Below are 27,151 nucleotides of genomic sequence, written 5' to 3'. Positions count from 1 at the left end.
CTCTTAGGGGCGTGGTCAGAATATTCAATTGGCTGGTACACCAGGAAGCCACGCCCTCCCCGCCATGTGCCACGCCCCTCCCGGCGGAGGTAACGGTCGCGGCGCGCGGGGGTGGCGGGAGCGGCGGCGATCGGTAGCGGCAGGTGAGGGATAGAGCCCGGTATCGGCACCGGCACCGGCCCTGAGCCGCACACACACGGTACCGGCACCGCCACCTGGCACCGGCATTGCCGCTGACACACCGGCACCGCAGCCCGCACCCTCCCGCCCGTCCGGGACCGGTGTGTCCGCTCCTCGTGGCCGCCCCTCAGCGACCGGGCTCCGCTCTCCCCCTCAGAGACCGGGGGTACCGGCATCCCCCTCCCCGCCGCCTCCTGATCGGGTGCTGAGCCCCCAGAGCCCCCAGGGCTCCTCAGGTCTGCCCCGACCCTCACGGACCGGGACCTCCAGCCCGTCAGAAATGGACCTAAAATTATTTCTGCCTGAATTAACCACACCTGAATTAACCATAATGAGCGCTGCATTTATGTAGAAGCGTTTCGTTTCTTTGCTGAGTAAATTGCTGCTCCTGGTTCGTTATCCTGTTGTATTCCCAATGTTTCAGCTAGCTTGTAGCATCTGTGTACATTAATCTTTTCTAGGAATTAATTTCTTATCTGAGCTCTTTGAATCAGTTTAACAAAAATCTGTAAGAGCTGCTGGTTGAGGATTGAGTATGGGTTTGTAGAGGCCTTGAGTTTCCAGTGTGTAATTTGTAAATTGCACTCGCATTACCAGAGACAGGAAATTGACTGACTGAAGCACTCCGGGAAATGGATAAATTAACCCAGAACTCTGGGCAGATAAGGATTGCCATTCATGGCACAGAAAGGCTGAATTTTGAAGGACTTCTTTCCTCATGTAGTTGCTCAGTGACCTCTACAGAGGGCAGAAATGATCTGGTTGAGAGTTGAGACTTTTAAAGAGAAATTTTTGATCTCTGTAGACACAGATAACAGCTGGAAGGTGCTGCTGAGTACCTGGAGAATGGTGCAAACAGGCATAAAGAAAATCTACAAGGGTTTGGTTTGGAGTTTTTTTTTTATATGTTGCTGCAGGTAAAAACCAGATATTATTGGGAGAAGAAGGTAATTAAATACCAAATGCTGTGCTATTCTGATGAGTAGCTGCTGTGTTGGTTAGTGGGAATGGGGTGTGGATTATACTCAGTCAAAATAAGATTTTTATTCATTTATCCAGCTCTCTAGGTAGATAAGATGGCTGCTCCTGAGAAAGATCCAGACCTGAGGCTGCTGCAGAAGAACCCATTGGGTAAGGACAGTCCTTTCTGCAAAGCTCTGCTGCTGTCAGATCCTATTTCACTTTCTCTGAGGAGACACATGGCCCTCAGAAAATTCTCTACCAGAAGCTTTTTGTTCAAAAAAAGTCTTTTTTTTCTCCCCTTGCCTGCTTTTTCAGCAGTCATTTGGTAAGGAATTTCTCCCTTAAGCTGATAGGGGAGAGTTCTTTAGAGTTAATGTAAAAATATCTCTTTAACTTGCCCAGTTTTGCTGTGCTGCTCCTTTTAGTCAGAGCACCAGCTGGCTGTAACATGACCAAACTAATCAATGGGAATATAATTTACAGCTTCTGCATTCTGACTTCCTTACCAAGGTTGTTTTTCAGTCTCCTGTTGATATTATTTCACTTCCCTGCCATTTCCTTTTGCAAATATATTTTTTAACAGGAACACAGGGAGCGAAGCAAGGAGTGCTTGGGGTTTGGAAGCGCTGGTAATTACATATGGCTTAATTAAAGGGTAAATATCTGTGTTTTTATCTCTGCAGACCCCAGCAGCTGTCAGAAGAGCCAGTTCCTGGAGAGTGAGTGGAAGGCAGCCATGGTGTCCCTGAGGTCGCTGAGCCGCTGTCCCAGCGTGGCCGAGAGCAGGGACGGGGGCATTGGCACCTCCTGCTCGGACAGCACCGAGGGTGAGGGGCACAGGGGGCACAGCCTGGCACAGTTCTGCAGCTGTTCCAACCCAGGGGAGGGCTGTGTTACATTGACTGTGTCCCTGAGCTTGCTTATTGTCTCACTGCAGGGCTTTAACTGACCAAAAGCCACCTTGGCGACTTGCTGGCTCTTATTGTCCAGTGACAGATTTATCAGCAAGTCTGTTGGGTGATTTTAATTTTTTTTTTTAAGGAATAATTTGTGTTTTAAGGAAATAATTTGTGCCTTTGTGTTTGGCTCTGCAGTGTTAGAGCTGAGAGCTCTGCAGCCTGGCCTTCAGCTGAGGTGTGCTCTGTGAAATTTCTGATCCCAGCAATCCTTTCCACCTGTTATTTTAACCTTCATTGATTATCTTTTCAGTAATGAGGGACTTTGTGGTGTTCCTTAAAACACTTCACACATCCCTGTGTTCCAGGGAGCCTTTGGAATGAGATTTGGAATAATTATGGAGATTGTAGATGTCAGTAACGCGCCAGTGAAATGGAGCCTTGAGCAGGTCTGGCTGTTGGAGCTATTGCTGGAATATTACACAGGCACACATTGAAGTGCTCCATCAGTCCTCAGAGGATGATCAAACACCATTTGGCAGCTGGGGGCAGGGGAGATGATTTCCTTTGGGAAATGGCCCTGCTGGGCTCTGGTGATGTCACCGCCATGCTGTAAGAGCCGAGGGTGACCCGCAGGCCTGGCTGCTGCTGGGGCACGCTGAGCTCGGTACATCAGTCAGAAATGTTGTTGTGAGGACCCCGAGCACACTCAGGGAGCTGATTGCAGCACCCCCACGTGATGGGCTGCTCAGGGACCTCGGGTTCCTGACAGTGACACCAGGGGATAAATTTAGGGGCTGTAAAAGGAAATGGTGCTGTCCCTTCCCTGTGCCAAGGTGAACGTGCTTGCAGCTGCCCAGGAGCATGGTGTTCTCTGGAGTCCAGGCTGTGCTGAGAGATTTTCTCATTTGTGATGGAAGGATTGAGTGCATTTATTGTGGCAGGTCTCAATATTTCACTTCCCTGTGCTTCCTGCCATTTCCTTTAGCGTGGTTTTGGTCTTTGCAGAGCCTGATTTGGGCTGTATTCAAATTGTAGTGTTTATATTCATTGTTGTAGCAGTGCTTGGAGGGTACAAACAGGTGTGAGTTGTTGGAGCATCACATGGGGATGGGCCTTGGGCCAAAGCCATGAGGAAATCAAGAGTGTGTTCCTGGGACAGACCTGGAGTTCCTCTGACACAGAACGTCTCGGGACAGGAGTGGGAACAGGCACTTTGCTGTTTGCCTTTCTCAGCCCTGGCTGTTGCTGTATTGAAATCTGAGAGCTGCTAAGAATAACCCGAGTTGCCTGCAGCCAGGTTTGGTGCCCCGCTGGCAGGACAGGGGCTCTGCCTCACTTCCTGTGGCCGTAGGTGAGAGCCATTGCCCTGCTGTGGGACAGGCTCTGCCGAGGTGTCCTGCAGGAGCTGGAAGGTCAGATCCTCGGCTCAGCAATGCTGCAGGCTCATCATGGGCTCAGGGAAGGCTCCTGTTAGCTCTGCTCACCCTTTGGAGTCGCTGAGCTGTGGGACGGGCAGAGCAGGATCGCGGGCTCGGTGTGCAGACCTGTAAGTTTCAGCCTTTTTATTCAGCACCAAGGACTTGATTTCTAAACCTAGAGAAAGATAATCTACTCTAGTATAATCTTGAATCAATGTTAAAAATATGGATTAAACTCGGATTCTTCCCGTGGTGGTAGGAACAGGTCAGCAGGTTCCTGAAGCTTGTAGTGAGGGGGAACACAGGTATGCCTGAGTCATGCTGCTTTCAGTGGGAAAGGAGCTGGTTTTAAGATCATTTTGGACAGCTGACTGGAGGATTGTATTTTCAGGACTGTAATTAGAGTATCACTCTTCTTCTTCCCCCAGACTCCTGCAACTCCAGTAGCGGCTCCTCATTCCACCCCATCAAAACGCAGGTGACCATTCCAACAGCCCACGTTATGCCTTCCACGCTGGGCGCCTCGCCCTCCAAGCTGTGCCCCGCAGGGGACCAGGGCTCTGCACAGCCTGCCGGGCCGGGGCTGGCCAGGAACGGGGAGCTGAGCGCCGGGAAGGCCTCCCAGGTGCCACCCAGGGAGCTGCTGCGTCTGTGCAGGGCCGCGGGCGACGGGGGCTGCGAGCACGCCTGGCCTCCTGCCGCCGACCGCACCCGCACCGAGGGAGCCTGGAAGTTCGACACCCCTGCCATGGAGCAGACCCTGAACCAGTCCCTGCTCACGGACAGCCTGTGCACCGACCCCCTGCACCGGTGCCAGCAGTTCAACCCCAGCTCCGAGGCAGGGAAGGACCATTACAAGGTGCTGCCGGAGAGCAAACAGGCGCCCAATGGAACCTGCGAGGGGCCGTGGCCCAGCGGGAGCAGGGTGATGCCAGCAGGACTCCAGGCCAACAGCTTCTATTCCAAACCCGTGGCAGCTCCCCCAGGCCGAGCCTGGCTGCAGGAGGGCTGCACGCTGCACCCCCACCAGGGAATCTGCGAGCTCAGCGCCTGGAAACAGCAGCTGGACAAAGTGAGGCTGCAGGTGGAGCAGATGCAGGTAGGCAGCTGTGGCTGTGTGAGTTTGAAACCCTTCCTGTCTCTGCAGTCAGGAATTGTTGTCCCAGACTAAGGAGGCAGGGGGAAAATGTCTGCTGCTGCTCCCTGAGTGACAGCAGGAGTCTCCTGAGGGTCTGTTTGTACAGCTTGTGGTGTCACAGGTATCGTTTGACACGCTGCGGGTGCAGAGCAGCCCTGGATTGTGTTACAGCCTGCTCCACCTGCCAGATCAGGAGCTGAAATGGCCTGTCTGATAGAAACTGGGAAGAAAAAGCATGCCAAGAGGTTTTAAGCAGTGTCTAGAATGGCTTTGTTCTGTAGCTAGGGTTAAGAAAGACTTTTTTGAAAAAAATGCATGAAACTCGCTGCAGTTTACTAGGTGGAAACAGTTTGTTTACTACCTCCCACCAGCTGTACCCTAATGGAGACAAATTGTTTCCAGCGAGCTAGGACAGTGATCTAAAATTATTTGTTAATCTCCAGTTGTGCTTGGGCAAACTTTCTTGTTCTTGGACATCACCAGAGACTGAAATAGCCCTGCCCTGGCATGCAGATGAGCACACAGTGTGCAAAATAGCTGCAGCAGTGTTGCAATTACCCCTGTGGGGCACAGACCTCTCCCTCCTTGTTTTGTCTCCTCTTGCAGTTACAAAACGGAGGCACCTGCCCCCATTCCTCTCTGTGTTCCCCATCCCTGCCTGCCCCCGACCCAGCCCAGTGGATCAATATCCTGAACTCCAATGAAAACCTGCTCAAGGAGAAGGAGCTCCTCATTGACAGGTGAGGCTTTGATGCTGACACGTTGTTCAGAGAGTCCAGTCCAGTTCCATTTGGAAAGTACCAAGGAAGGCTCATTTCTCAGAGTCCCTTTTGCCCAGCTGATCTTGTTTTGTTGCAAAGAACAATAAAAGCACCTTAGAGAACAACCTGAGCTCTTCTCTCCTTGGAATTAGGATGATGATCCTAAAGGGCTCAAATAAACTAATTTTAGTTATGGTTTTCTGTGTTTTATAAGGGATAAAGATTTGTGTTCATGTCATGATTATCTGGAATGTCAAAATAACTGCTTTTCTTGCTTAAGGACTTTTTGGGAGCTCTTTGAGACCTTTATTTTAAATTTGGTTTTTGTGACTTGAGGCTGGCAAACAACACTTCTCTTATCTAAGCAAGCTTTTTGAAAAGTCAGTCCTAATGAAAAGTACCTTCAACATCTGGACTGTAAATACTTTTCCTTCCTTATTTTGAGTCATCTGTTGTCTGTTCATTCCACTCCTAAGCTCCAGAGTCTAGCTGGATCCTCCAAAACATGCAAGGCTTGTGTGTTTTATCTGTAATCATGGTTGGGGGAAGGGTTTTGAAGGGAAGAAAAGTTAATAATAATTGTAAAAACGGTTCAAGTGTTTATTTCTCTGCAGGTGAGCCCTGAGTGGCAGCGTTGTGTTTGTGCTCTGCCTGTCACTGAGTGGAGCACAGTGCTGTGCTGGCTCTGTTTGTGCTGTGCTGCTGCTCTCTGTGTTTGGGAGCAGTGAATTGCCTGTTTTGTTGCAGACAGAGGCAGCACATTTCCCAGCTGGAGCAGAAGGTCCGTGAGAGTGAGCTGCAGGTGCACAGCGCCCTGCTGGGCTGCCCAGCATCCTATGGAGACCTCTACATGCTGAGGATGCAGGTACAGCAGGTGCTGGATTTAACAGCCCAGAGTGCTGCTGAGGTGTTGGCTGAGCAGGACTGTGCACAGTCAGATTATAAATAATCCCTTGTGTGGAGTCACCATCACCTCTGTGTCCCTTTGGTTGGATTAAAGCTGTGCTGTGATGCAGGAGCTGTTTCAGATGGGCTGAGGGGTGTTTGGGGTCTGGGCAGGATGAGCACACGGCCCTGGGGCAGTTTGTGACCCCCTCATTGAGGAGCTGTCTGTGCCTGCAGGAGCTGCAGAGGGAGAACACCTTCCTGCGAGCGCAGTTCACAGAGAAGACTGAGAGCCTCAGCAAGGAGAACATTGAGCTGGAGAGGAAGCTGGCTGCTGCAGAGCTGGATGTGAAGCGGGGCCGGGAGTCCCTGAAGGAGACGGTGCAGAAACACGCAGAGGAGCTAAAGAAACAGGAGGAAAGGGTATGATCCTGTTGCTCTAGAGATGGAAAGGTGTTTTCTTGTCAGTGTAGTGCTGAGGTGAAGCTTTTCTGTGGCATTTTCTCATCTTGTTGTAGACTATGGTTTACAAGCAAAAGCCTCTCCTCCTGCATTAGAAGCCTTTCAGTGCCTCCTCTTTTAACCAAAAAAAAATCCTGCCTTTCTCTCAATGAGCAGAAATGAGTGGAGGGGATCTTGTATTTTGCCATTGTGTAGTGTGCAAAAAGCTAAATGAGTGGGCTTACACAAGACTGAAGAATAAATACTAAAATAAAAACTAAACTTGTCTGTAACTGTCCCTGAAGGTAAAGGGAAGAGACAAACACATTAATAACCTTAAAAAGAAGTGCCAGAAGGAATCTGAACAAAACAGAGAGAGACAGCAGAGAATCGAGACCCTGGAACGATACCTGGCTGATCTCCCCACCCTTGAGGACCACCAGAAACAGAGTCAGAAGGTAAAACTTCCTCTGAGCTGCAATGCTGACCTCACATACTTGCTTAGGTGACATTTCTGTAGTTACATCTACTCCTTTTTTGTTGCAGCTGAAGGAGTCTGAACTGAAGACCACTGCCCTGCAGGAAACAGTGCTGACACTGGAAAGGGAGCTTGGAGATGTCCAGGCTGCTTTCAGGGAGCAAGAGCTGCAGCTGGAAACCCAAAAGCACAAGGAGAGGGAGCTCCTGTCCACTGTGCACAGGTAGGAACGAGGGATCAGCTTCATCCTGGCACTGCAGGAGTTGCTGCATGAGGAGAGCCCTGGCAGGTGCTGGGATGCAAACAGGGCAATGCTGATATCTGATATGAAATTAATTTTACTCCTCATATTGTTTCCTTCCTTAAAGTAAGGGAGGGATCATAACTAAAACTGTTTTTTCCCCCGTGGTTCTGCTCATTGCAGCTTGCAGGACAAGCTGCAGCAGTATGCAAAGAATGCAGAGAGAGGAGCCCCTGGCCAGGATGGGGAGAGGCAGAAAATGGAGCATGACTCTCTGAAGAAGGAGTGTGACTGCCTCAGGAAGGTAAGGGGCTGTCCCAGGCAGGAATCACACATTTTTCCTTCCACTGAGTCACGCCAGGCACTCAGAGGAAATCGGGGACTTTTAAAGGCAGACTAAAGCAGCAGTTCCTGGAATTGCAGACTGCAGGGTGCCAAAAGCTGTTCTTGATGTGATAACCACACACTTCTCCAGAAATGCTGGGGAGAAGCTGCAGAATGCAGAAGAGGGGAGAGGAAAGCCACAAGAATACAATGTCTGGTTTTAGCTGATAAATCTAATGGTGCCTTTTATCCAAGTGCACTCCTAAGAGCATCTGTGATTAGAGCAGTAAATGGACAGGAAAGAGGAGAGGAGATGCTGTCTTACTGAAGGAGAATTCCTGGTGGTATTTCTGGATCTGGGTGGCCATTTCTGATGCCTCTGCTTTTAATTCCAGATTGTGGACAAAAAGCAGAAGAAGATGGAGCAGTTATCCTTGCAAGTCAAGGTGAGAGGTGGTGGGGAGGGACCCTGAACTTGGCAATATGCTGTGAAATGAGTTACTTACTGTGTTCCCATGGTCTGTTCCAGAACCTGGAGGAACAGGTGGCCCAGGAGGAGGGGACAAGCCAAGCTCTGAGAGAGGAGGCAATGAGAAGGGAAAATGCTCTGCAGCAGCTCCGGGCTGCCGTGAAAGAGGTCAGGGGGGGTTTGAGTGAACAGTGCATTGTCTCTGAGCAAGGCCCTGAATTCAGTCAGCAGCTCAGTCTCTCCTGCTAGTCATTGTCCTGTCAGGGCTGAGAAGGGAAGCAGGAGGAGCAGGTTGTGCCTCGGGAATTGATGGGGATGGGATGGAGGAGGCTGAGTTTGCCAGCTGGGGGCAGCAGAACAGGAGCCCAAGCACAGCCCCGGGGTCAGAGCTCCGTCCCAGCCCTCTTGGCAAGGTGCTGGGAGCTTTCACTGGAAGCTCCTGGAAGCTTTCACTGCCCTGGCTGGCAGGGACAGGGCAGCTTCAGTTCCCCTGTGGCAGTGACACTCGCTGCTCTGGCCACGGCCTGGAGGGCTGCATGCAGCCCAGCCCCTGCCCCAGTGCTCCCCTCACACAGCAGCTGCTTCAGCATGCAGCGCTGCCCCTGACGTGCGCTGTCCGTGTGTCCAGCTGTCCGTGCAGAACCAGGAGCTGATAGAGAAGAACCTGACGCTGCAGGAGCAGCTGCGGCAGGCGCAGCTGTTGGCGCAGCCCCTGCCTGCTGACAGCGCCCGCCTGGCCCAGGAGCTGCACGGGGAGCTGGCCAGCTGCCTGCAGGACTTGCAGTCTGTCTACAGCATCGTCACCCAGAGGGCTCAGGGCAAGGACCCCAACCTCTCCCTGCTCCTGGGCATTCACTGTGAGTACCTTTCCTTTCCATGGCACAGCAAACCCTTCAGTCTGTGCTGTGGCAGAATGAAATAACTCACATAGAGCATGGGAAGTGCTCTTTCTGGGCTCCTGAATGCTCTTTCTGAGCTTGGCTTGCTTCAAAGGTGCATGTTCTACTTAACATTCAGTTATTACAACCTCTTTTGCAAATGTGAGTTGGTTTTTCTGGCTGATTTGCAAATGTGTGCGATTCTTGCTGAGAACTGCGTGTGAGGAAACTCCTTCTTTCTCTGACCCCACAGCTGTGCAGTGCCCTGTGAAGGAGAAGGGTGACCTGCTGAGCCCTGACGGACTGGCCAAGAAGCTGGTGGAGGTAAAAGAGCTTCACAAAGAGGTGGAGGACTTGAGGACTGCAATATCTGACAGATACGCTCAGGACATGGGAGACAACTGCATCACCCAGTGAAGAGCACTCCCCAAGTAAGGCAGGGAATGAAGACTTGAACCTGTCAGGAGTCCTGTGCTCCTACAACCCTAAACTATTCAGCACTTTACCATCCCTCTGCTTGGGTACAGGACGTATGGCCTGTCTGATCTGTGAGGAATCAGGGGGTTTGTGGCCAGAAGTGTTCAGCTGCTGACTGGGATAATTCAGGGCTTCGGTGTCAGGCTTTGCAGTAGCTTTGATCTTGTGGAATGTGTTTTATGCTGTGTTTGCTGGAGCTGCCGTGGCCTCTGATGCTGGGAGATGGATTCTGACTTGCCTTGCAGGCATGTCAAATGCTGAGCATGCAAGTGTGACAGTTAAAATGATGGCTGAAAGGAAATGTACGCCCTGGTCTCGCTGATAACCTCCCTGTGCAGGTCCTGTGGGACCAGAGGCTGGTCAGGGTGTTTGTGGGATATCTGGGCTCCACGGGCAGGCAGCTGTGCCAGTTCCACTGCTGGCATTTACATCGAGGTGCTGCTGCCTTGCACTGATGGAGCAGGACCTGCTCTCCTCAGGTAATGCAGCAATTCAGCACGAGCTGAGGAGTAAAGCAACACTAAAAGACTCTGGAGCTGCTCCCCCTGGGCACTGTTACCCCAGAAGCCTTAAGCCTGTTGTGCCCCTGCATCAGCACTGGCAGTGGGCTGTGATCAGACTGCAGAGCCAGTGGATTGGTGCTGAAGTGCCTTAATGAGCTGGAAGAACCCTCTGTCCCCACTCTGCTCTGTGCCTAATGCATCCCCTGGCAGGTGAGGGGCTGCTCTTCCCTCTCACAGCCTTTTAGAGCCATCAAACCATCCTGGGGAGCCCCAAGTGTCTGTGGGCCCTGCCAGAGCCCCCAAGAGCCTCTGTGCCCTGGGGACGCCTCTGCTTTACTGGAGAAAGCCATACTGCTCCTGATGTGGAGGGGTGGCACAGGGAGCCCTTCTGCGGCCACCTGGGCTCTGTCCCAGCCCTGTCCCTCCTTCCCTGCTCCTCTGTGAGTGATGGCATTTCTGAATGAGTCCCTGAGGGATCAGTCTCACTGTCCCACCACAGCTTTGCAGTACTGAGGGTGGAACTTGGGTTTTCATCTTAAGAGCAAGATGCCCAAGCTGTGACAGGGAAAGTCCTGCTGCCACTCGTGGTGTTTGGCTGCTCTTGGTTCACCCTGGGGCTGTGAGCCCTGGGTTTGGCAGAAATGCTTTTGTTGTTCCTTTGTGTTACAATTTTAAGACCAAATCTGTTTTGTTCTCGGTGTTTGGCCACCATGGGGGACTGGTTGGTTTGTGCCACACAGGGAGCACACAGCCGTGTCTGTCTGTCTGTCCTGCTGTCCCCGGGTGTTCTGTTCCTGGCTGTGTCTGTCCCCAGGCTGCTGGTGCTGTGTACTGGGGAAAACGCATTTCCAGGGCTGTTTTGAAGCCGTTTGTCCTGACTGCTGGGAGCTCTGCTGGCTCCTGCAGCTTCTCAGGGGCTTTGGGGGTGCAAGATCTCGTTCATGGGTGCTGTGAGGGCACAGCTGTGCCCTCTGCCCCTGCGGAGGTGATTCTGAGATGGGATTATTGTGGCTGGAACCGCCTGGCTCTGTCCCAGCTGCCCTGTCCTGTGTCCCCTCCATGGGGACATGTCCTCTGCTCATCCTGCTGCTCAGCTGAGCCCCTCTGGCCCTGAGGGTGATGCTGCAGGGAAATCCTGGGCTACAGAACACCCCAGCACGGTGTTCCCTCCCTGTCCCCCGTCCTCGTCCCACGCGTGTCCCCCGGTGTCGTGCCCGGTCCCGTTGGGCTCGGTGTCTTTGTCCCAGCCTGTGTCTCGGCGCTTGTTTGTATCGGGTATTTGGAGTATCAAATAAAGCTGCTCTGCCCCAGCGTGCGAGGCCGTCCTGCCTGGGGAGCGAGGGAGGAGCTCCGGGGCTGCTGCCGGTGCGGGCGACGCCTCGGGGCCGCTGGCTCCGCGGTGCCCGGTGGGAGCGGTGCCCGGTGGCTCCCGGTGTCTGCCGGGCCGGTGTCAGTGGTTCCCGGTGCCGCTGGGCGGTGCTGGTGGTTCCCGGCGCCGGCCGTTCCCGGTAGTGCTGGGGCTGTGTTGACGGTTCCCGGTGCCACCGGGGCGGTGTCGGTGCCTCCCCGGTGCCCGTCGGGCCGGTGTCGATGGCTCCCGGTGCTGGCCGTTCCCGATGCCTATCGGGGCAGTGTCGGTGGTTCCCGGTGCCGGCCGTTCCCGGTGCTGCTGGGGCTGTATTGATGGTTCCCGGTGCCGCTGGGCGGTGTCGATGGTTCCCGGTGTCGATGGTTCCCGGTGCCGCCGGGCGGTGTCCGGGGCCGGCCCCGCCAGTTCGCATGCGCGGTGCCGCCGGCCCCATTGGCCGCCGCAGTCACGTGCCGGCCGGGCGGCGGCGGGGCTGCCGCTCCTCCCTCCCTCCCTCCGTCCATCCTCCTCCTCCGTCCCTCCCTCCCTCCCTCGCTGCTCCCCTGGCCGGGCTGGCGCTGGGAGCGGCCGCGATCGCACCATGAGCACCCTCAAGGTCTACAGCACGTCGGTGACCGGCTCCCGGGAGGTGAGCACCGGGCGGGGCAGCGGGCAGGGCTGCGCGGCTCCGTCCGTGCGGCAGCGCAGCCCCCCCGCCCCATCCTCGCTGTCCCCTCTCCCCTGCACCGGCCCCATCCGTCCCCAGAGGCACCGCTCGGTGCTGGCTGTCCCCCCACGGCCGGGGACACCGTGCCGAGCCCCAGTGGCACGCTGGGTGTGTGCCCACCCACCCTCGGGGCTCCTCTCCATCCCCCGTAACCCGCTCCTCTCCCACCCGGCTTCCAGATCAAATCCCAACAGAGCGAGGTAACCCGAATCCTGGACGGCAAGAACATCAAGTACGAGCTGGTGGACATCTCCCAGGACAACGCTCTCCGGGAGGAGATGAGGGCCAAGGCAGGCAACCCCAAAGCCATCCCGCCCCAGATCGTCAACGGGGACCAGTACTGCGGGGTGAGGCTGTGCTCCACGCTGGGCTGGGGGTGGCTGCTGTCCTGTCCTGGATGTGCTGGACGCGTTCAGGGTGCCCTGTAAATTATTTATGGTGAGGTGCAGGGACCAGCACGGCTGTTTGCCTCGGGAAAAGGGGGACCCAGGCGGGGGGTTTGGGTGGCAGCGGGGCTGTGCCCGCTTTGTCCCGTCATCCTTGGCACAAGCAGCTGTGCCAGGGCTGTGGAGCAGATTGTGCCGTGGGCTCAGGGCCCCTCCTGCCTCGGCAGTGACCCTGCGGCGTTTCCCTGCAGGATTACGAGCTCTTCGTGGAAGCTGTGGAGCAAAACACTCTGCAGGAGTTCCTCAAGTTGGCCTGAGCCCCGCTTCCCCTCCCAGCCCGGACTCTACTGCGTTCCTGAGCGCCCTCATCTCCCACCACCCTCACCCGTCAGCGCTGTCCTGGCACCTCCACCTGCATCCCAGCCCAGGGAAACACCCACGACCAAAACTCCTCATTGCAGCTGCCTCCGACTCCCTCCTGCTGACCCGGCCTCGTCTCAGAGGGATCCAAAGAAAGCGCCGCTCGCTGCTCGGGCTGTGAGCAGAGCTGGGCCTGGCTCACGGCAGCTTCCAGTGCCTCTGTAAACAGCAAAGCCTCTGGGGCTGTGCGAGGTGATCCTGGCCTTCAGCCCCCTCCTCTGCCTCGCCACGGAGGGGCTTAGGGCTGCACGGGACTTCCCACTTCTCCCAGTTGCTGTTAAAATTGTAAATTCTGCTGCCTCACTTCCTTTTTTTTTTTTTTGTCTTTTTCCCTCCTCTTCATCTCAACAGCAGAGATTATGGTAACTTAGTAAGGGGTTTTTGTTGGTTTCTTTTGTTTTTTTGGGTTTTTTTTTGTCTTAATTTAATGCAAAAGTACTGCACAGAATTTGGGTGTGAGTGCCCAGCACGGTGGGGCTGGGGCTGAAGGCTGCCTGGGGAATGGGTGGGGCTGGCAGTGGGATCCGTGCTGCTCTGGCCGCCCTCCACCCGAGCAGCTCCCCGGTGAGCATTAATGGCTCAGGGCTGCCCCACAGCAGCTGATGCTCCAGCTGTCCCATCTTCTCCTCTTTGTGTTGGCTTGTTTGCGATCCTGGACCAAGTGCATTTTGTTTTCCTGCCAAAAAGCAAGTTTATAACCAGTGTTGTCTTCCGAGATGCTATTAAATGTTACTGGACCTTTCACGGCGCCGCTCTTGCCTTTCTTTTAAATTCGGTTTTATTTTGGCTACAGGTTAAACACCGCCCTACCTAAGGATTGTGAGTCATTTCCAGCTGAGTGGGTTGTGCCTGCTGCTGCAGCCTGACACAAAGACCTTAACACCTTAGCTTGCTGCTGCTAATCAGAGGCTCCCAGGACGTGTGTGAATGTCCTACGGCGCAGCAGGGACAGGTACCAGAGCATTCCTCCCCTCTGCCCGGGGCAGGGACAGCCTCAGCCAGACGTGGCAGGGAAAAACAAACATTGGCACAGAGATTGGGACACGGAGGGGCAGGGGAAACAGCTGCTACTGACTCTGCTCCAGGTGGGAAGGGAGGAAGCTGAGGGAGAGCTGGGTGGGTTGAGTCAGTGCTCACGGGGAGCTGGGGAAGCTGCTGGTTTGCTTCCTGTGTTTGAGTGGTGCAGCTCTGCCCAGAGGGCTCTGGGAAGAGCTCTGGCCTTCCAACCATGCCTCAGAAATCTGAAGGAAATGGAAATTGCAGTGGAATAAAGGGTTTTATTGGGAGCCTTTGCTGAGGGCTGGGTCTGTGTGAAGAGGGAACCTGCCAGCAGCCCTGCCCCACATGAGTGGGAGTGCTGTCAGCTGGGAGTCAAGTGAGAGCTTGTCACAGCTGGAATGGGAAGAATGTGCTGGGGAAAGGGAAAGGGAAAAGCGCAGCCCCAGCCCACGGCCAGGGAGGAAGATGCTTTGTTCAGGGCTGGGCAGAGAGGGGTTCTGCTGCTCTCAGTGACACGGTGTCCTGTTGCAGCAGCAGGAGGAGGAGGAGGAGGGCGGGTGCCTGCAGGCAGGCTGGAGCCGGGGCCGCTGCAGCTGGGGGCTGTCCAAGGGAAGGAGCCGTGCACGTACAGGAAGCCCAGCAGCAGCAGCAGCAGGATCTCCCAGCTGAGCCTGGCTCGGCCCCAGCCAGGCAGGAGCTCAAGGCCTTCAGGTTTAGCTCCAGCACAGACCGTGGCACTGGGCCTGTGTGTCCCCTGCTGTCCGTGCAGGTGAGAGCTGCAGGGAGCTGTGTGCAGAACGCAAACTGCCCTGGCTGCGTGTCCATCCTGCTGCTGCAGCCCCTGAGCGCTGCCCAGTGCTGGGGGAGGCTGGCAGGCTCCTGGGCAGGGCTCAGCCCGTGTAACCTGCACAGAGAGGAGGAGCCAGGCCCAGGTGAGCTGCTGGAGGTGTCCCTGTGCTGGGGAACAGCAGCCACCGTGGGGCAGCAGGGCTGGCCTGGCCCCTCTGCCACAGGGAGTGGCCAAATGGCTGCTCCCACCCAGCTCTGCTCCATGTCCAGCACGGTGAAACTGAATCTGGAAAGGAAACCTCTCCCTTTTCCCAGCCGGGTAAGGTGAGAGCAGCTCCTAGGCTGGCTGCAGCCCCCTGCCCTGCCCCGGGGAGGGGTCTCTCCTGCGGAGCAGCAGCGAGGCCCGGGGCACCAGCCCGCATTCCTGCAGGCTCCTGGAGCTGTCCGTGTACACCCGCTGGGGAAAGGTGCTCAGGATCTCATAGTCCGAGTTTCCACCCCTAGGAAAGAACAGCACAACCTCCTCCTACTCACGGCATTCCCCAAGGTTCTGACCCATCCAGCTGTGGTTATGCAAGAGCAGAAAAAAGGGTTTGCAGCCCAAAGTGCGGCCTGGCCAGCACACAGCTGCAGTGGGGAGGAAGGAGGCTCCTGCACCCCATCAGCACTGAGCTCATCCTGGGGACAGCAGAGGGGTCCCTCGGGCACCTGCACTGTCCCCAGCAGGCTCAGGGAGCCCCTGGGCAGCGCTGGATGTTTGGGACACAGCTGGCTGTGCCAGGCCAAGGCTGCAGCTCAGCCTCCAGCACCCTGGGAAGGGTGGCAGCAGCTGGGTGAGTGCTGGGAGGAGGCAAAGGCAGCAATGGCCTGGATTGGTGGCAATTTGGAGAGGACAGAAGAAGTTTATCTCTGTTGCTGTGTGGCAAAGGTGGGTATGAAATGCTCTGAGCTTCTCAGAGCACTGGAGAGTGCCGGGTGGGCACGGGGCTGTGCCCCAGCTCGTGTTTGAAGCTCCAGGGCCTCAGGAAGCCTTTCCTGGTGTCCTGCAGGGTCAGGCAGGGTGGGAGGGAGGGCTGGCCTACCTGAGGTGGGCGAGCAGCCGGCGCAGGTCCCCGATGGTGTCTGTGAGCAGCATCCTCAGCTCGTACGTCTGCTCCCCGCTCTCGGACCGGACGCGCAGCCTGCAGAGCTCAGGGGCTCCAGCCTGCTCTGCTGCCCTCCCCCTGCGGCCACAGAGCCCTGTCAGCCCCGGGGACAGCTCCTCTCAGCAGCAACAGCCTCCATGGCCCGACCAGGGCACGGCAGTTTGGTGTTTGGGAATGTCCTTGAGGTGAATGAGGCCCCGTCCGACCAGGGGCACCCAGACCAAGCCAGTGCCCAAACTGCTGAAGGTGCCTTGGGGAGGGTTATTTATGGGCCTTTTTTAGCTTTTTCATTTTAAACCAGGGCTGTCTGCTAAGTGCTCTGCCCTACTTCTTTGATTAAAAATAATCTGCTTGGGGTTTATTTTCATTAGTTATTTGGGTCTTGGCTTGCCAGAAGACTGAGTGGAAAAGTGCTGCTAGTGAGACCTCCCACCATCAGTTTCTCCATTTAATATGACTGCAAAGATCTTCAGTGGTTACAAACTCTTAGGCCTTGGCTTGCTGTCGGGAAAACTTTCACATTAATAAGTGACATTTTGAACAACAGAAGCTTTTTGTTAGAGATGTAAAATATGGCATGTTTGCCATGAAAAATTCAGTGGTTTTCCCAAAGGACCAAACTCGGCCTTTTGTCTCACTGTTTCTAAGGTCTAAAAGGGGAAAGTCCATTCCTCAGCTGAGCTCCCTGAACTAAACCTGCAGAGCTGAAATAGGAGGAAGAGGAGATGCTGAAGGGCAGGGGTGGGGGGCTGTGCCTGTACCTGTCCAGGGCAGCCAGCCCAGGTGTTTCCAGCAGGATTTCCTCGCTGCTCTGCTGCCCATCAGAGCCCTGCAGCCGGAGCAGGTGAGTGTGAGCCCTGCAGGGCGAGCAGCCAGAGCTGGCACAGCCACACAGTGCCACGTGTGCCCTGCTGCTGCCTCTCTGGAGGTTCCGTGGGGCTGAGAGAGGCCCAGGGAGGGGCTGTGGGTGCTGTGCAGGGCGCTGAGCCCAGAGCATCCCCCTGCTCTCTCCTGGGGTGTCTGGGGCTCGCTGTACCTGTGGAGCTGCTCCTTGGGTGCTGTTGATGCTCCCTCTGCGCTTCAGGGGCTGGGAAACCTCATTGGGATCCTGCTCCCAGGAGCATTTGGGACCTAGGGAGCAGAGAGGAGATATTTCCATGTGTGAGCTTTGTGGCAAAGGTTTTGGCTCCAGAAGAGGCAGATTTGGTGAAAGGAGAGAGCAGCAGCCGACAGGGAGAGCTCTCGGCACCCCAGCCGGGCCCAGAGCAGCTCTTGGGCTGAAGCTGTCCCACTTTGTGCCCCACTGGATGTCTGATTGTGAGCATCAACAGTGAGAGCTGTGCACAGCTGGGGTGCACGGCAGGCAGGCAGCTCTGCTGGGAAAAACTGGGGCTGTCACCATTTTTACAGACTTTTTTTCACCTTGTCTGTGAAAAAAGTCTGTAAAAGTCACTTTTTTACCTTATGAGGGTGAATTTGTAGGTGTCCATTCCTTCCTGCTTGGACAATTCTTTATTTTTCTGCTTGGGTAAAGGGGATATTTAGCTTTATCCTTGAGCACACCTGTATGAAGCAGGCAGCTGTTTCTCATGAGGGATACCTGTGCTGGGTCATTCAGTGATGCACCCACAGCCCCACTGAATTCTGACTTCCCAGCCCTGTCAGACATTGCTTACACAGACTGCAAGTGTCTAGAAGCCAAATGAGGAATCTGTGGCCTTTGATGTCCCATATTCTGCTGTGAAAGTCTGAAGAGAAACCATCCTGTGCTGGGTGCAGTTACGGTAAATCTGCCTTGACGATATCTTCATTTTTGGAATGACTCGTTGAAAGGGGCAGTGTTTGCAGGCAGCTCCCCCCAGGCCTGCAGGGTTACCTCAGCATCCTTTCATGTGGTCAAGCTGGAAGGAAGCTTGGCCTTTCAGAAAGGCACGGGGCAGATTTGTTTTTGGAAACCTGCTGAATTTCTATTATTTCATTACTTGTCACGTCTCATTCCTGAGCAGGATTAATGCTGAGAGGATCCTGTGTGAGCTGCTGGCTCACAGAAGGGTTGAGACCCTCACATTCCCCTCCTACCACCTGGTAAGGTTTAAGAATGCTCCTCCTCAAGACTGAGCAGCATTTTCGAGGCAGGTTTAAGGTTTTACCTGGGATCTTGGATGTTTCCTGCACTCTGTTGGATTCTGCAGTCCCCACCACATGGCCAAGGCCAGGAAAGCTCCCTGCAAGGTCTGGCTTCTGGAACACCACATCCCTCCTGTCAGTGACCTGTAAGCAAATCTGGGTGTGGCACAAGCTCCTCCTGCTGCATCTGAGCCCAACCAAGCACAGCCATGCCAGGCAGCAGCTGTGAACCCCAAACCAGGGCTGCACAGGGAGCCCCAGAGCTCTGCACAATCCCATTTCCATGGGGATTCCTCACCCCAGATCTCTGCACAATCCCATTTCCATGGGATTCCTCACCCCAGAGCTCTGCACAATCCCATTTCCATGGGATTCCTCACCCCAGAGCTCTGCACAGTCCCATTTCCATGGGATTCCTCACCCCCAGAGCTCTGCACAATCCCATTTCCATGGGATTCCTCACCCCAGAGCTCTGCACAATCCCATTTCCATGGGATTCCTCACCCCAGAGCTCTGCACAATCCCATTTCCATGGGATTCCTCACCCCAGAGCTCTGCACAGTCCCATTTCCATGGGATTCCTCACCCCAGAGTTCTGCACAATCCCTTCCATGGGATTCCTCACCCCCAGAGCTCTGCACAATCCCATTTCCATGGGATTCCTCACCCCAGAGCTCTGCACAATCCCTTCCATGGGATTCCTCACCCCAGATCTCTGCACAGTCCCTTCCATGGGATTCCTCACCCCAGAGCTCTGCACAGTCCCATTTCCATGGGATTCCTCACCCCAGAGCTCTGCACAATCCCATTTCCATGGGATTCCTCACCCCAGAGCTCTGCACAATCCCATTTCCATGGGATTCCTCACCCCAGAGTTCTGCACAGTCCCATTTCCATGGGATTCCTCACCCCAGAGTTCTGCACAATCCCTTCCATGGGATTCCTCACCCCCAGAGCTCTGCACAATCCCATTTCCATGGGATTCCTCACCCCAGAGCTCTGCACAATCCCATTTCCATGGGATTCCTCACCCCAGAGCTCCCAGCTGGCCCGACCCTGTCCTGCTCAGCAGCTGTGCCCTGGTTTCCCCTGGCACAGGACAGTCCTGCCTCTGGCTGTGCCTGCTGACATTGCAGGGGCACTCCCAGACCTACATTGGAGTCCTCTGAGGCTCTCTGCCTGCAAATGCGGCTTTGGCTCTTTGCCATTTCTGCAAAATCAAAAACTGGGGCCCAAGAGAACCTCAGGTGGCCAAATCCATTTAAACTGTGGCAAAACAAACTCTCACGACATCCCCTTCAAAAGGTTCTCGTTCAATCTCACGTTACGAGCTTTTCCAGGGCAACTTCTGAGAACATTTTCCCCCTCCTTTTTGCGACACAGCCCTTCATTTCCTGCATGTGCTGCCTCTGTCACAGAGCCTGCTGTGCTCTCAGAAGCCTCGTTCCAGGGCAGCTTCACTGGGGCACAGGAGCCCTTGAGCCCTGATGCTGAAACGTTTCCTGTAACGGCTGCTGCAGGTGCCCGGGGTGCCAGGCACACCTGCACAGCCCCACAGACCTCAGCCCCTCTTCTGTGGCTCCAGGAGCTGGGCTGGCACTTGCCTGCAAGGGGACCCCGTCGGGGTAGCGTGGCTGCAGCTCGGAGGGGAAATAACCGTCCATGATGTCCTGCAGGCATTGCTGAAACAACACGAGAGCTCCTGCTCGCACCTCAGCCCTGCTGGGCAGCTCCTGCCTGTGCTGCTGTGGCCGTGCAGAAAGGTCTGCAGCACAGGCATGGAATCTCCATCTGCAGAAATTACTGCACAGGACACGAGAGGCTTTACAGGCACTGTGTAGCCATGAGATTTTCTGAAAAATCCTTTCCTTAGGATTTTGTCTCCTGAGAAGCTGAGAGGCCTCAGGAACAAAATGTAAACAATGGTTATCTGCTGCTGTGGAATGCAACAGGTGCATCTGGGATTGGTCTCATGTGGTTGTTTCTAATTAATGGCCAATCACAGCCCAGCTAGATTAGACTCTGTCCGAGCCACAGGCTTTTGTTATCATTCTTTCTTTTTCTATTCTGTGCAAGCCTTCTGATGAAATCCTTTATTTTAGTACAGTTTTAATATAATATATATCATAAAACAATAAATCAAACCTTCTGAAACACGGAGTCAGATCCTCATCTCTTCCCTCATCCTCAGACCCCTGCCAACTGTGATGGTGTTCACTGGGGTCCCAGGATGAGGGAAGGGATGAGAATGTTGACTCCGTGTTTCAGAAGGCTTGCTTTATTATTTTATGGTATATAAAACATGACATACCTGCGTGCTGGGGTGCTGGTAGGGCCGGAAGGCTCCGTGCTGCCCCACGGTGATGCCGTCCCGGTACAGGGTGACGGGCAGGGGCTCTGCCCGCCGCAGCCGAGCCCCCCGCGCCGTCTGCTCCACCTGCGCGCTGCCCTCGCCCACCAGCGAGTTCAGGTCCCTGATGTGCTCCAGGATTAAATCAAAATCAATCTGCTGCTGGCAATGAACGGCCTCACCTGCGGCACGGGGAGCAGAGTTAGGGGTGGCGGCAGGACATCTATTTATCTGTGAGAACCTGAGCTGTGATTGAGCCCTGGCACTGCTGGGCTGCCCTTCACACCTTTGCAGGATGCGCTGCAGCCTTTGCTGCGGCACAGCCCTGCCAGGGCCCTGGGCTGTGTGCTGAGCCACAGGGGCAGGGATGCAGGGCTGGAGCTGCAGCTCCTGGAACTCCTGAGCAGCTCCTGCAGCTCCTGAGCAGCTCCTGGAACTCCTGAGCAGCTCCTGCAGCTCCTGAGCAGCTCCTGCAGCCCACCCTGGGCTCCCCGACCCTCCCAGCAGAGCTGTGCTGTCCCCGTGCAGGATCTGCAGCTGGACTCAGCAGATTGCATCAGGTGCAGGGCAGGTGCCAGGGGCAGCAGGGGCAGCTGCCTGCAGCAGGGCAGGGGCTGTGCCAGGATGTTTGTCTGGGGCTTTGAGGGCTGTGATGGGGCACAGGAAAGAAGTCAGAAGAGGAAATGAGAGGAAAGGGCTTGGCTGAGTTGAAGTCCTTGCTTGTTCTGCTTTTTGTACGAGTTGCAAAAGGATGATGTGAAACAGGTCAGTGAGCTGAAACCAAAACCGTTTCTGTTGCTCTCCCTCTGTCTCCCTCCTCCTGCATTTAAGGGAAGTTCTGGTCTGATATTTCCATGGTGGTTAGGAAGCAGCACTGGCTCTACAGTACAAATAATTTTCTGTTTTTTCTCTACCTAAGGAGGCAGTGCCAAAGCTGCTGGGCCCCAGAGAGCAGAGCCAGGCCCCAATCAAACCCTCACATGTGGCAGGGAGGGAAGGCAAACAATACTCCCTGATGGAGCAGGCTCTCCTGTGTACACAAAGCACCTGATCCTGCTCCACACCCACTCTGTGCCAATGTCATCAGAGCAGCCGAGCCTCAAATGTGCAGGGGTTGTGAGTTCTGCAGGAAGCAGCTGCTCCGAGGTCTCCTGAGCCATCAGGCTCTCTGCCCTTCCCCCAGAATGGGTGCACAAAACACAGGAATATGAAATTAAACCTTCTGCTGAGCTCCCTGTCTGTGTCCCTGAGAGGGACTGATGGGGAGATCCTGGCCCCCAAATCCCGAGGGTTCGGTGCCCATCCCCGGTCCCTGCTGGCAGCTCCAGCCGGCAGGGCTGTGCCTTACCCGGCCTGCAGAGGCTCCCTGCGGGCGGCTCCGCTCCGTCCCGGGCTGCTCCCGGCTCCTCCAGCCGCTCCCGCGCCTCTCCAACCCAGATCAGACCGTAATCGCTCAGGAACCGCTGCGGGAGCAGAGGCAGAGCCTCAGAAAACTGGGAAAGGGAGCCCGGGAGGGGTCGGGACAGGATTGTCCTGGGGCTCCTGGCCCAGACAGACAGACGGATGGAGCAGCTCTGGCAGCACAGGGAAAAGGAGCAGGAAGGATTTGCAGTGCCAGGGGAACCTCCAATGCTGCAGGAGCTGGGCATCCCCACAGCCCTGGGAATCAGGATGGAGCTCACAGGAGGCACAGGTGTTTGTGTGTTTAAATCCTCCTCCTCCTCTCACATCCAACCTGCTCCTCCTTTTCAGAGCTGAAGGGCTGTGAGGACCAAGGGGCAGCTTGGAAAAGGCCAAAGTAGGAGTGCAGTGACCCCAAAGCAAAGGGGAGCTGGCTCAGGGCAGTGACAGCAGCTCTATCAGCACAGGGAAAAGGAGCAGGAAGGATTTGCAGTGCCAGGGGAACCTCCAATGCTGCAGGAGCTGGGCATCCCCACAGCCCTGGGAATCAGGATGGAGCTCACAGGTGAAGGAGGCACAGCTGTTTGTGTGTTTAAATCCTCCTCCTCTCACATCCAACCTGCTCCTCCTTTTCAGAGCTGAAGGGCTGTGAGGACCAAGGGGCAGCTTGGCACAGGCCAAAGTGGGGCTGAAGTGACCCCAAGGGCTGTGAGGACCAAGGGGCAGCTTGGCACAGGCCACACTGGGGCTGCAGTGACCCCAAAGCAAAGCAGGGCTGGCTCAGGGCAGGCACAGCAGCCTCACCTCCATCTCCCAGACCTGGCTCTGCAGCTCAAGGCACCTCAGCTCCAGCTCCTCCGTGCTGGCCGGGTCGGGAGCACCTGCAGGAGAAAAAGCTGCTGTTCCTGTGAGGGTGCCCTGTGCTCAGAGAGCTCCCACCCTGGCACACAGGGGCTGGAGGGGCAGAATCCACCCTGCAGGGTCTGACAGTGCTGCTGACAGACTAAAAATGCAGTTTATTCCATCCAAGAGGTTACAGTAGCCCAGAGCTGTGCCCACAGCTGCCAGCTCCAGCTGCAGGCAGGCCTGGAGACCCTTTGGTTTTGGTTACAGTGCATTATATACTTTTCTTTTAGTTACATTGCATTATATACTTTTCTTTTAGTTACATTGCATTATTTACTTTTCTTTTGGTTACAGTGCATTATTTACTTTTCTTTGCTGAGCATCTCTACAGCAGAACCAATCTGTGCCTTAACTGTTATCTATAGCCTATCATAACTGCTATAATTACCATATTCATGTTACTGCTCTCCAATCACTAAAAGTCAGTATATTACAGTTTAAGCTAGATGTTTTTCAGTTTTCTTGCAGAGGGAAATTCTGAGACCTTTTTTCTACCTGCAACATTTGCTGCCTTGTTTGTCTGTGGAATCTTTTTGCTTGGTAAAAACATCTTGTTTGGAGTGGGTTTATCCATAAAAACCCCTTCTAACTAACACACCCTTTGCCTTTTGGTTATCCAGCGAGACTGGCTCAGCAATTCTTTTCTTCTCTATCAAAACTTGCTTCCATCTCTATTCCTTCACCAGACTCCACATGTAAAAATCTTTCTGCCAAGCACAGATTTCTGTGAGACTTTCCTGTCAAACTTTCCTGCTTCCCAGCAGTGGGAGCTGGTGTGATTGGTGCTGTTGGCAGCACAGGGTGGGACTCAAGGATCCCAGGAGGAGCAGAGTCCCTGCAGCCGGGTCCTGGCTGCCTGGCAGAGCACGTGGCTGTGGTTTCACAGCCCCGTTTGAGTTCAGAGCTCAGGAAATGGAGAGCTCAGCACAGCCCTGCCCACGGGGGCCCTGCAGGAAACGTGTGTGGGCTCCAGCTGGGGCTGGAAAGCTGCTGGGCCCAGGTAAAACCCTCCAGGGATTCACTGGAGCTGGCTTCGATTCAGAGCCAGGCTGGCCTGGGATGCTCTGGGATCTCCCAGTGGGATTTTGGTTTCTCCCAGCTGTGAGGAGCTGCTCTCCAGCTGTTTGCTCCCTTTGCTGCTCCCCTGCCCATCCTGGGCTGCCTGTGCTTGGCTTCACACCCATGGAAAGCCAGAAACGGGTCAGGAAATGATGTTTGACACCAGAGCAACGGCCACAAAGAGCAGCTCTGCCCCGGGACATGACATGGCCCCTCTGTGTGTGCCCTCACCAGGGAGGCTGCTGGAGCCAAGGGCAGGATCCAGGATCCAGCTGTGCCCAGCTGAGCCCTGCAGCTCTCCACAGCTAGAACGATTTTTACCTTCCTCTTCCTGAAGATTCCTTATCTTCTCCTCGAGCTCAGCGATCCTCCTGTCCTGGAGGGGCAGAACAATGGCCTGGGTCAGTCCTGGGTCAGTCCTGGGCCAGTTCTGCCCTCAGCAGCCCCAGGCACAGCTGGCACAGGCAGCTCCTCTCACCCCACCCAGCCCAGGCCAAAGGGCTGAATCACCCCACAAACACCTTCATGAGGCCCAGGTGAGGGCTGGGATAAATACAGAGCTCCAGGAGTGGTGACCCAGCTCCCGCCCTCCCTCTGGGTGTGCTGGGTGCTCCTGCTCAGAGCTGCAGGGAAGGGCTGAGCTGGAAAATAAACCACTGCAGCCACTTCTTAAAAAAACCCCAAACAAGCAACAAAAGGTATTTATTCTAAGATTTTAGAGAGTATTTGTGCTAAGATTTTAAAGGATATTTATTTTAGATTTTAAAGAGGATTTATTTTAGATTTTAAAACATATTTATTTTAGATTTTAAAGGGTATTTATTCCAGTCAGAGAGGGCTGCTCCAGTATGGCTCTGCCGTGTGAGCAGCTGCTGCTTCAGAAAACAAAAGGGGAGATGCATCACCACAACAGGAGGAAAAACATTAAATTCTGAAGCCAAAGAGCTGCTGCTGTTAGTGCCAGGGTGCTGAGAGTCACTGCTGCAAGGAGTCCCAGCAGGGACTGTCCCCTCTGTCACCCCAGCCCCTGATCCCACTGCTCTGCTGCTTTGTAAAGGGCTCATTTGGGTAATTAACAGCAGGCCACAGATTAACTGAGCCCACACAAGGTCTGGGAGGTGGAATTCCTGTGGCAGGGGACAGAGCAGGCTCAGCAAGAGGCTGACTTTTACCTTCAGCTGGATTTCTCGTGCCTGTTTCTCTACTTTCTGTTCCAACAGGGAGATTTTTTCTGCCAGAGAGGACACGAGCTCCACGTCAGCGTGAGCTGTACCTGAAAGCACAAGCACCTGTGAGCAGGGCTGTTGGTCTGCCACAGCAGGGGGGACTTTTTGGGTAGAAATCCCTTGATTCCTCATTGTGCGTGCGAGAGGGGAGCCACAGGAATGGGTCTGGCCTGGGGTGCCACCAAAAACTGATGGCCCAGAACGCCCAGATCCCTCAGGGCTTCACCCTCCGTGTTCTTTTGCAGTGCTGTCCCACAGAGCAGGAGCAGAGGGTGCCTTGAAAGGATTCCCTGGCCCGGGACACTCACCCCCCGCCGCCATCTTGTTTACGGCCGGTTGCCACGACGACGAGAGGCCCGCTGCGATTGGCCCGGCCCTGGTCACGTGGCGGGCGCTGTTGCGCCGGGAACTACAACTCCCAGCATGCACCGCGCGCGTTCTCCCAAGATACCGGGACAGGTCCCGTTTTAGTCCTCAGCCCCGCTCCGCACGTACCCATCAGCCTGGCCTGAGGCTCCTCTCGCCGCGCAGGTCCTCCCGATTCCCTCACCTGCTTCCTCTGTCTCTGTTTTCTCACCTGGACCCCACTGATGCCCTGAGCTCCCCCAGCGCCTGTCCCACCCCGGAGCCTTTCCGGGCTGTCCCCACCCCACTGCTGCCTTTGCTGCTCTCCAGCAGTTCCGTCTCACCTGCTTGAGGTGAGCAGGACAGCCCAGTTATCCCCCCTGTTTTACCCCCTTTGATGGGGACAGGCCAGTTCTCCCCCCAGTTTCACCCCCTCTGATGGGAACAGCCCAATTCTCCTCCCTGTTTTACCTCCTTTGATGGGGACAGGTCAATGATCCCCCCAGTTTCACCTCCTTTGATGGGGCGTGCACAGAACCACAGCCGGGTTTGGACCCCAAAGCCCATCCCATCCCACCCCTCCATGGGCAGGGACACCTTCCACTGTCCCAGGCTGCTCCAGCCCTGCCTTGGGCACTTCCAGGGATGTTGGCTGTGCTCACGAGGCTGTAATTTCTACTTGGCCAAAAGCAGAACTAAATTTGGTGACGTTTTTCTGCAGAATAACGCCAGCCCTGGGCGGAAGCTGGCGGGAGCTCACCTCACCGTGATGAAGCACATCACCGTGATGAAGCACATCACCACGATGTGCCCCAGCAGCACCAGCCCAGACAGCAGGTGTGTGGTGTGGTGTGTGCTCCCAGCACGCCCCAGTGACTTTATTCACTTCAAACCATCTTAAAATAACCGGATCCCTTTTGTTTCCCGTGCTCCCATCCCCTTTTCTGGGTTCCCTGCAGGGTGAGGGAGCTCGGGGATCTGCAGTGAGCGCACGGAGCTGGGGTTAAAGGAAGCGTTTCCTTTATTTAGGATTTAACTGAAATCCCGAGGGATGCCTTGGCTCCAGCTCCACCTGCAGGGAAGGAGGTTTGTTCCTGCCAGCCCTCCGCTGATCCAGGGAGGGTTTCAGTCGCTCCTGGATGGGTGTGAGCGCAGAGAGACCCAGGGAGAGGCAGAGCTGAGGGGTTTCAGCCTTTCCTTGGGCTTTTCCTTTGGGCACGCACCGTTGCTCGTTTTTACATACAAAAACCCCACTGTAGTATCTGTTTCTCTGCTGCTTCCAGCCACGTGCTCACCCCTTTACGTCCTTTTATCTTATTTTGCCACTTGGCCTTTAAGCTCTATGCAGTGACTCCGGGAGAACTGAAAGTATCCAAATATCTATAACATACATCTAATATATATTAAAATTTCTATATTCTGTCCCCTATTCCTGCCATGCCAGGGGATGCGGAGGAGCAGCTCCTCTGCTTCCAGCCACATTTGGCATCCTGTGCTCACCCGTTTACATCCTTTTACCTTATTTTGCCACTTTACATCCTTTTATCTTATTTTGCCCCGTCTTTAAGCTCTGTTCAGTGACTCCGGAAGAACCGAAAATATCTATATATCTATAACATATCTCTAATAACTATCTATAACTGAAAATTTCCATATCCTGCCCTTATCCCCGCCATGCCAGGAACAGGGAGCTGCTGCCGTGCCAGGGGATGCAGAGGAGCAGCTCCACTGCTTCCAACCCTTGGTATCCTGTGCTCACCCCTTTACATCCTTTTATTTTGCCACTTTACATCCCTTTACATCCTTTTATCTTATTTCGCCCCGTCTTTAAGCTCTGTTCAGTGACTCCGGAAGAACCGAAAATATCT

The 27,151-nt window shown here is 54.9% G+C and overlaps 3 protein-coding genes across 6 annotated transcripts; 2 read left to right on the top strand and 1 right to left on the bottom strand.

Moving 5' to 3' along the window:
* The first annotated feature begins 58 nt into the window (after nt 1-58).
* CEP85 (centrosomal protein 85) lies at nt 59-11,365 on the top strand. Of its 4 annotated transcripts, none has more exons than XM_064731601.1 (14): nt 59-143; nt 1,240-1,311; nt 1,827-1,970; nt 3,889-4,559; nt 5,205-5,338; nt 6,107-6,224; nt 6,482-6,667; nt 6,991-7,143; nt 7,232-7,386; nt 7,588-7,708; nt 8,124-8,174; nt 8,258-8,365; nt 8,826-9,054; nt 9,329-11,365. In XM_064731601.1, the coding sequence occupies exons 2-14, from the start codon at nt 1,257-1,259 to the stop codon at nt 9,490-9,492; spliced, it is 2,289 nt and encodes a 762-aa protein (XP_064587671.1). In that variant the 5' UTR covers nt 59-143; nt 1,240-1,256; the 3' UTR covers nt 9,493-11,365. The 4 variants fall into 4 exon arrangements, with proteins under 4 accessions (XP_064587671.1, XP_064587674.1, XP_064587672.1 ...); XM_064731604.1 differs by having other exon boundaries at nt 65-89; XM_064731602.1 differs by having other exon boundaries at nt 77-571.
* Nucleotides 11,366-11,854: 489 nt separating this feature from the next.
* SH3BGRL3 (SH3 domain binding glutamate rich protein like 3) lies at nt 11,855-13,694 on the top strand. The gene is made up of 3 exons (XM_064731731.1): nt 11,855-12,052; nt 12,310-12,477; nt 12,768-13,694. The coding sequence occupies exons 1-3, from the start codon at nt 12,005-12,007 to the stop codon at nt 12,831-12,833; spliced, it is 282 nt and encodes a 93-aa protein (XP_064587801.1). The 5' UTR covers nt 11,855-12,004; the 3' UTR covers nt 12,834-13,694.
* Nucleotides 13,695-13,722: 28 nt separating this feature from the next.
* Nucleotides 13,723-25,474, bottom strand: UBXN11 (UBX domain protein 11). Its single transcript, XM_064731729.1, has 12 exons — nt 25,434-25,474; nt 24,885-24,985; nt 24,034-24,088; nt 22,552-22,628; nt 21,695-21,809; nt 20,308-20,528; nt 19,601-19,678; nt 18,020-18,140; nt 16,906-17,000; nt 16,631-16,698; nt 15,807-15,947; nt 13,723-15,224 (listed from the first exon to the last, which is right to left on the bottom strand). The coding sequence occupies exons 1-12, from the start codon at nt 25,435-25,437 to the stop codon at nt 15,062-15,064; spliced, it is 1,239 nt and encodes a 412-aa protein (XP_064587799.1). The 5' UTR covers nt 25,438-25,474; the 3' UTR covers nt 13,723-15,061.
* Between the last annotated feature and the right edge of the window lie 1,677 nt (nt 25,475-27,151).

Source organism: Zonotrichia leucophrys, chromosome 23 (genome assembly GCF_028769735.1).
Source record: "Zonotrichia leucophrys gambelii isolate GWCS_2022_RI chromosome 23, RI_Zleu_2.0, whole genome shotgun sequence".
NCBI classification, from domain to species: domain Eukaryota; kingdom Metazoa; phylum Chordata; class Aves; order Passeriformes; family Passerellidae; genus Zonotrichia; species Zonotrichia leucophrys.
This window is presented reverse-complemented; position numbering and strand designations above follow the sequence as displayed.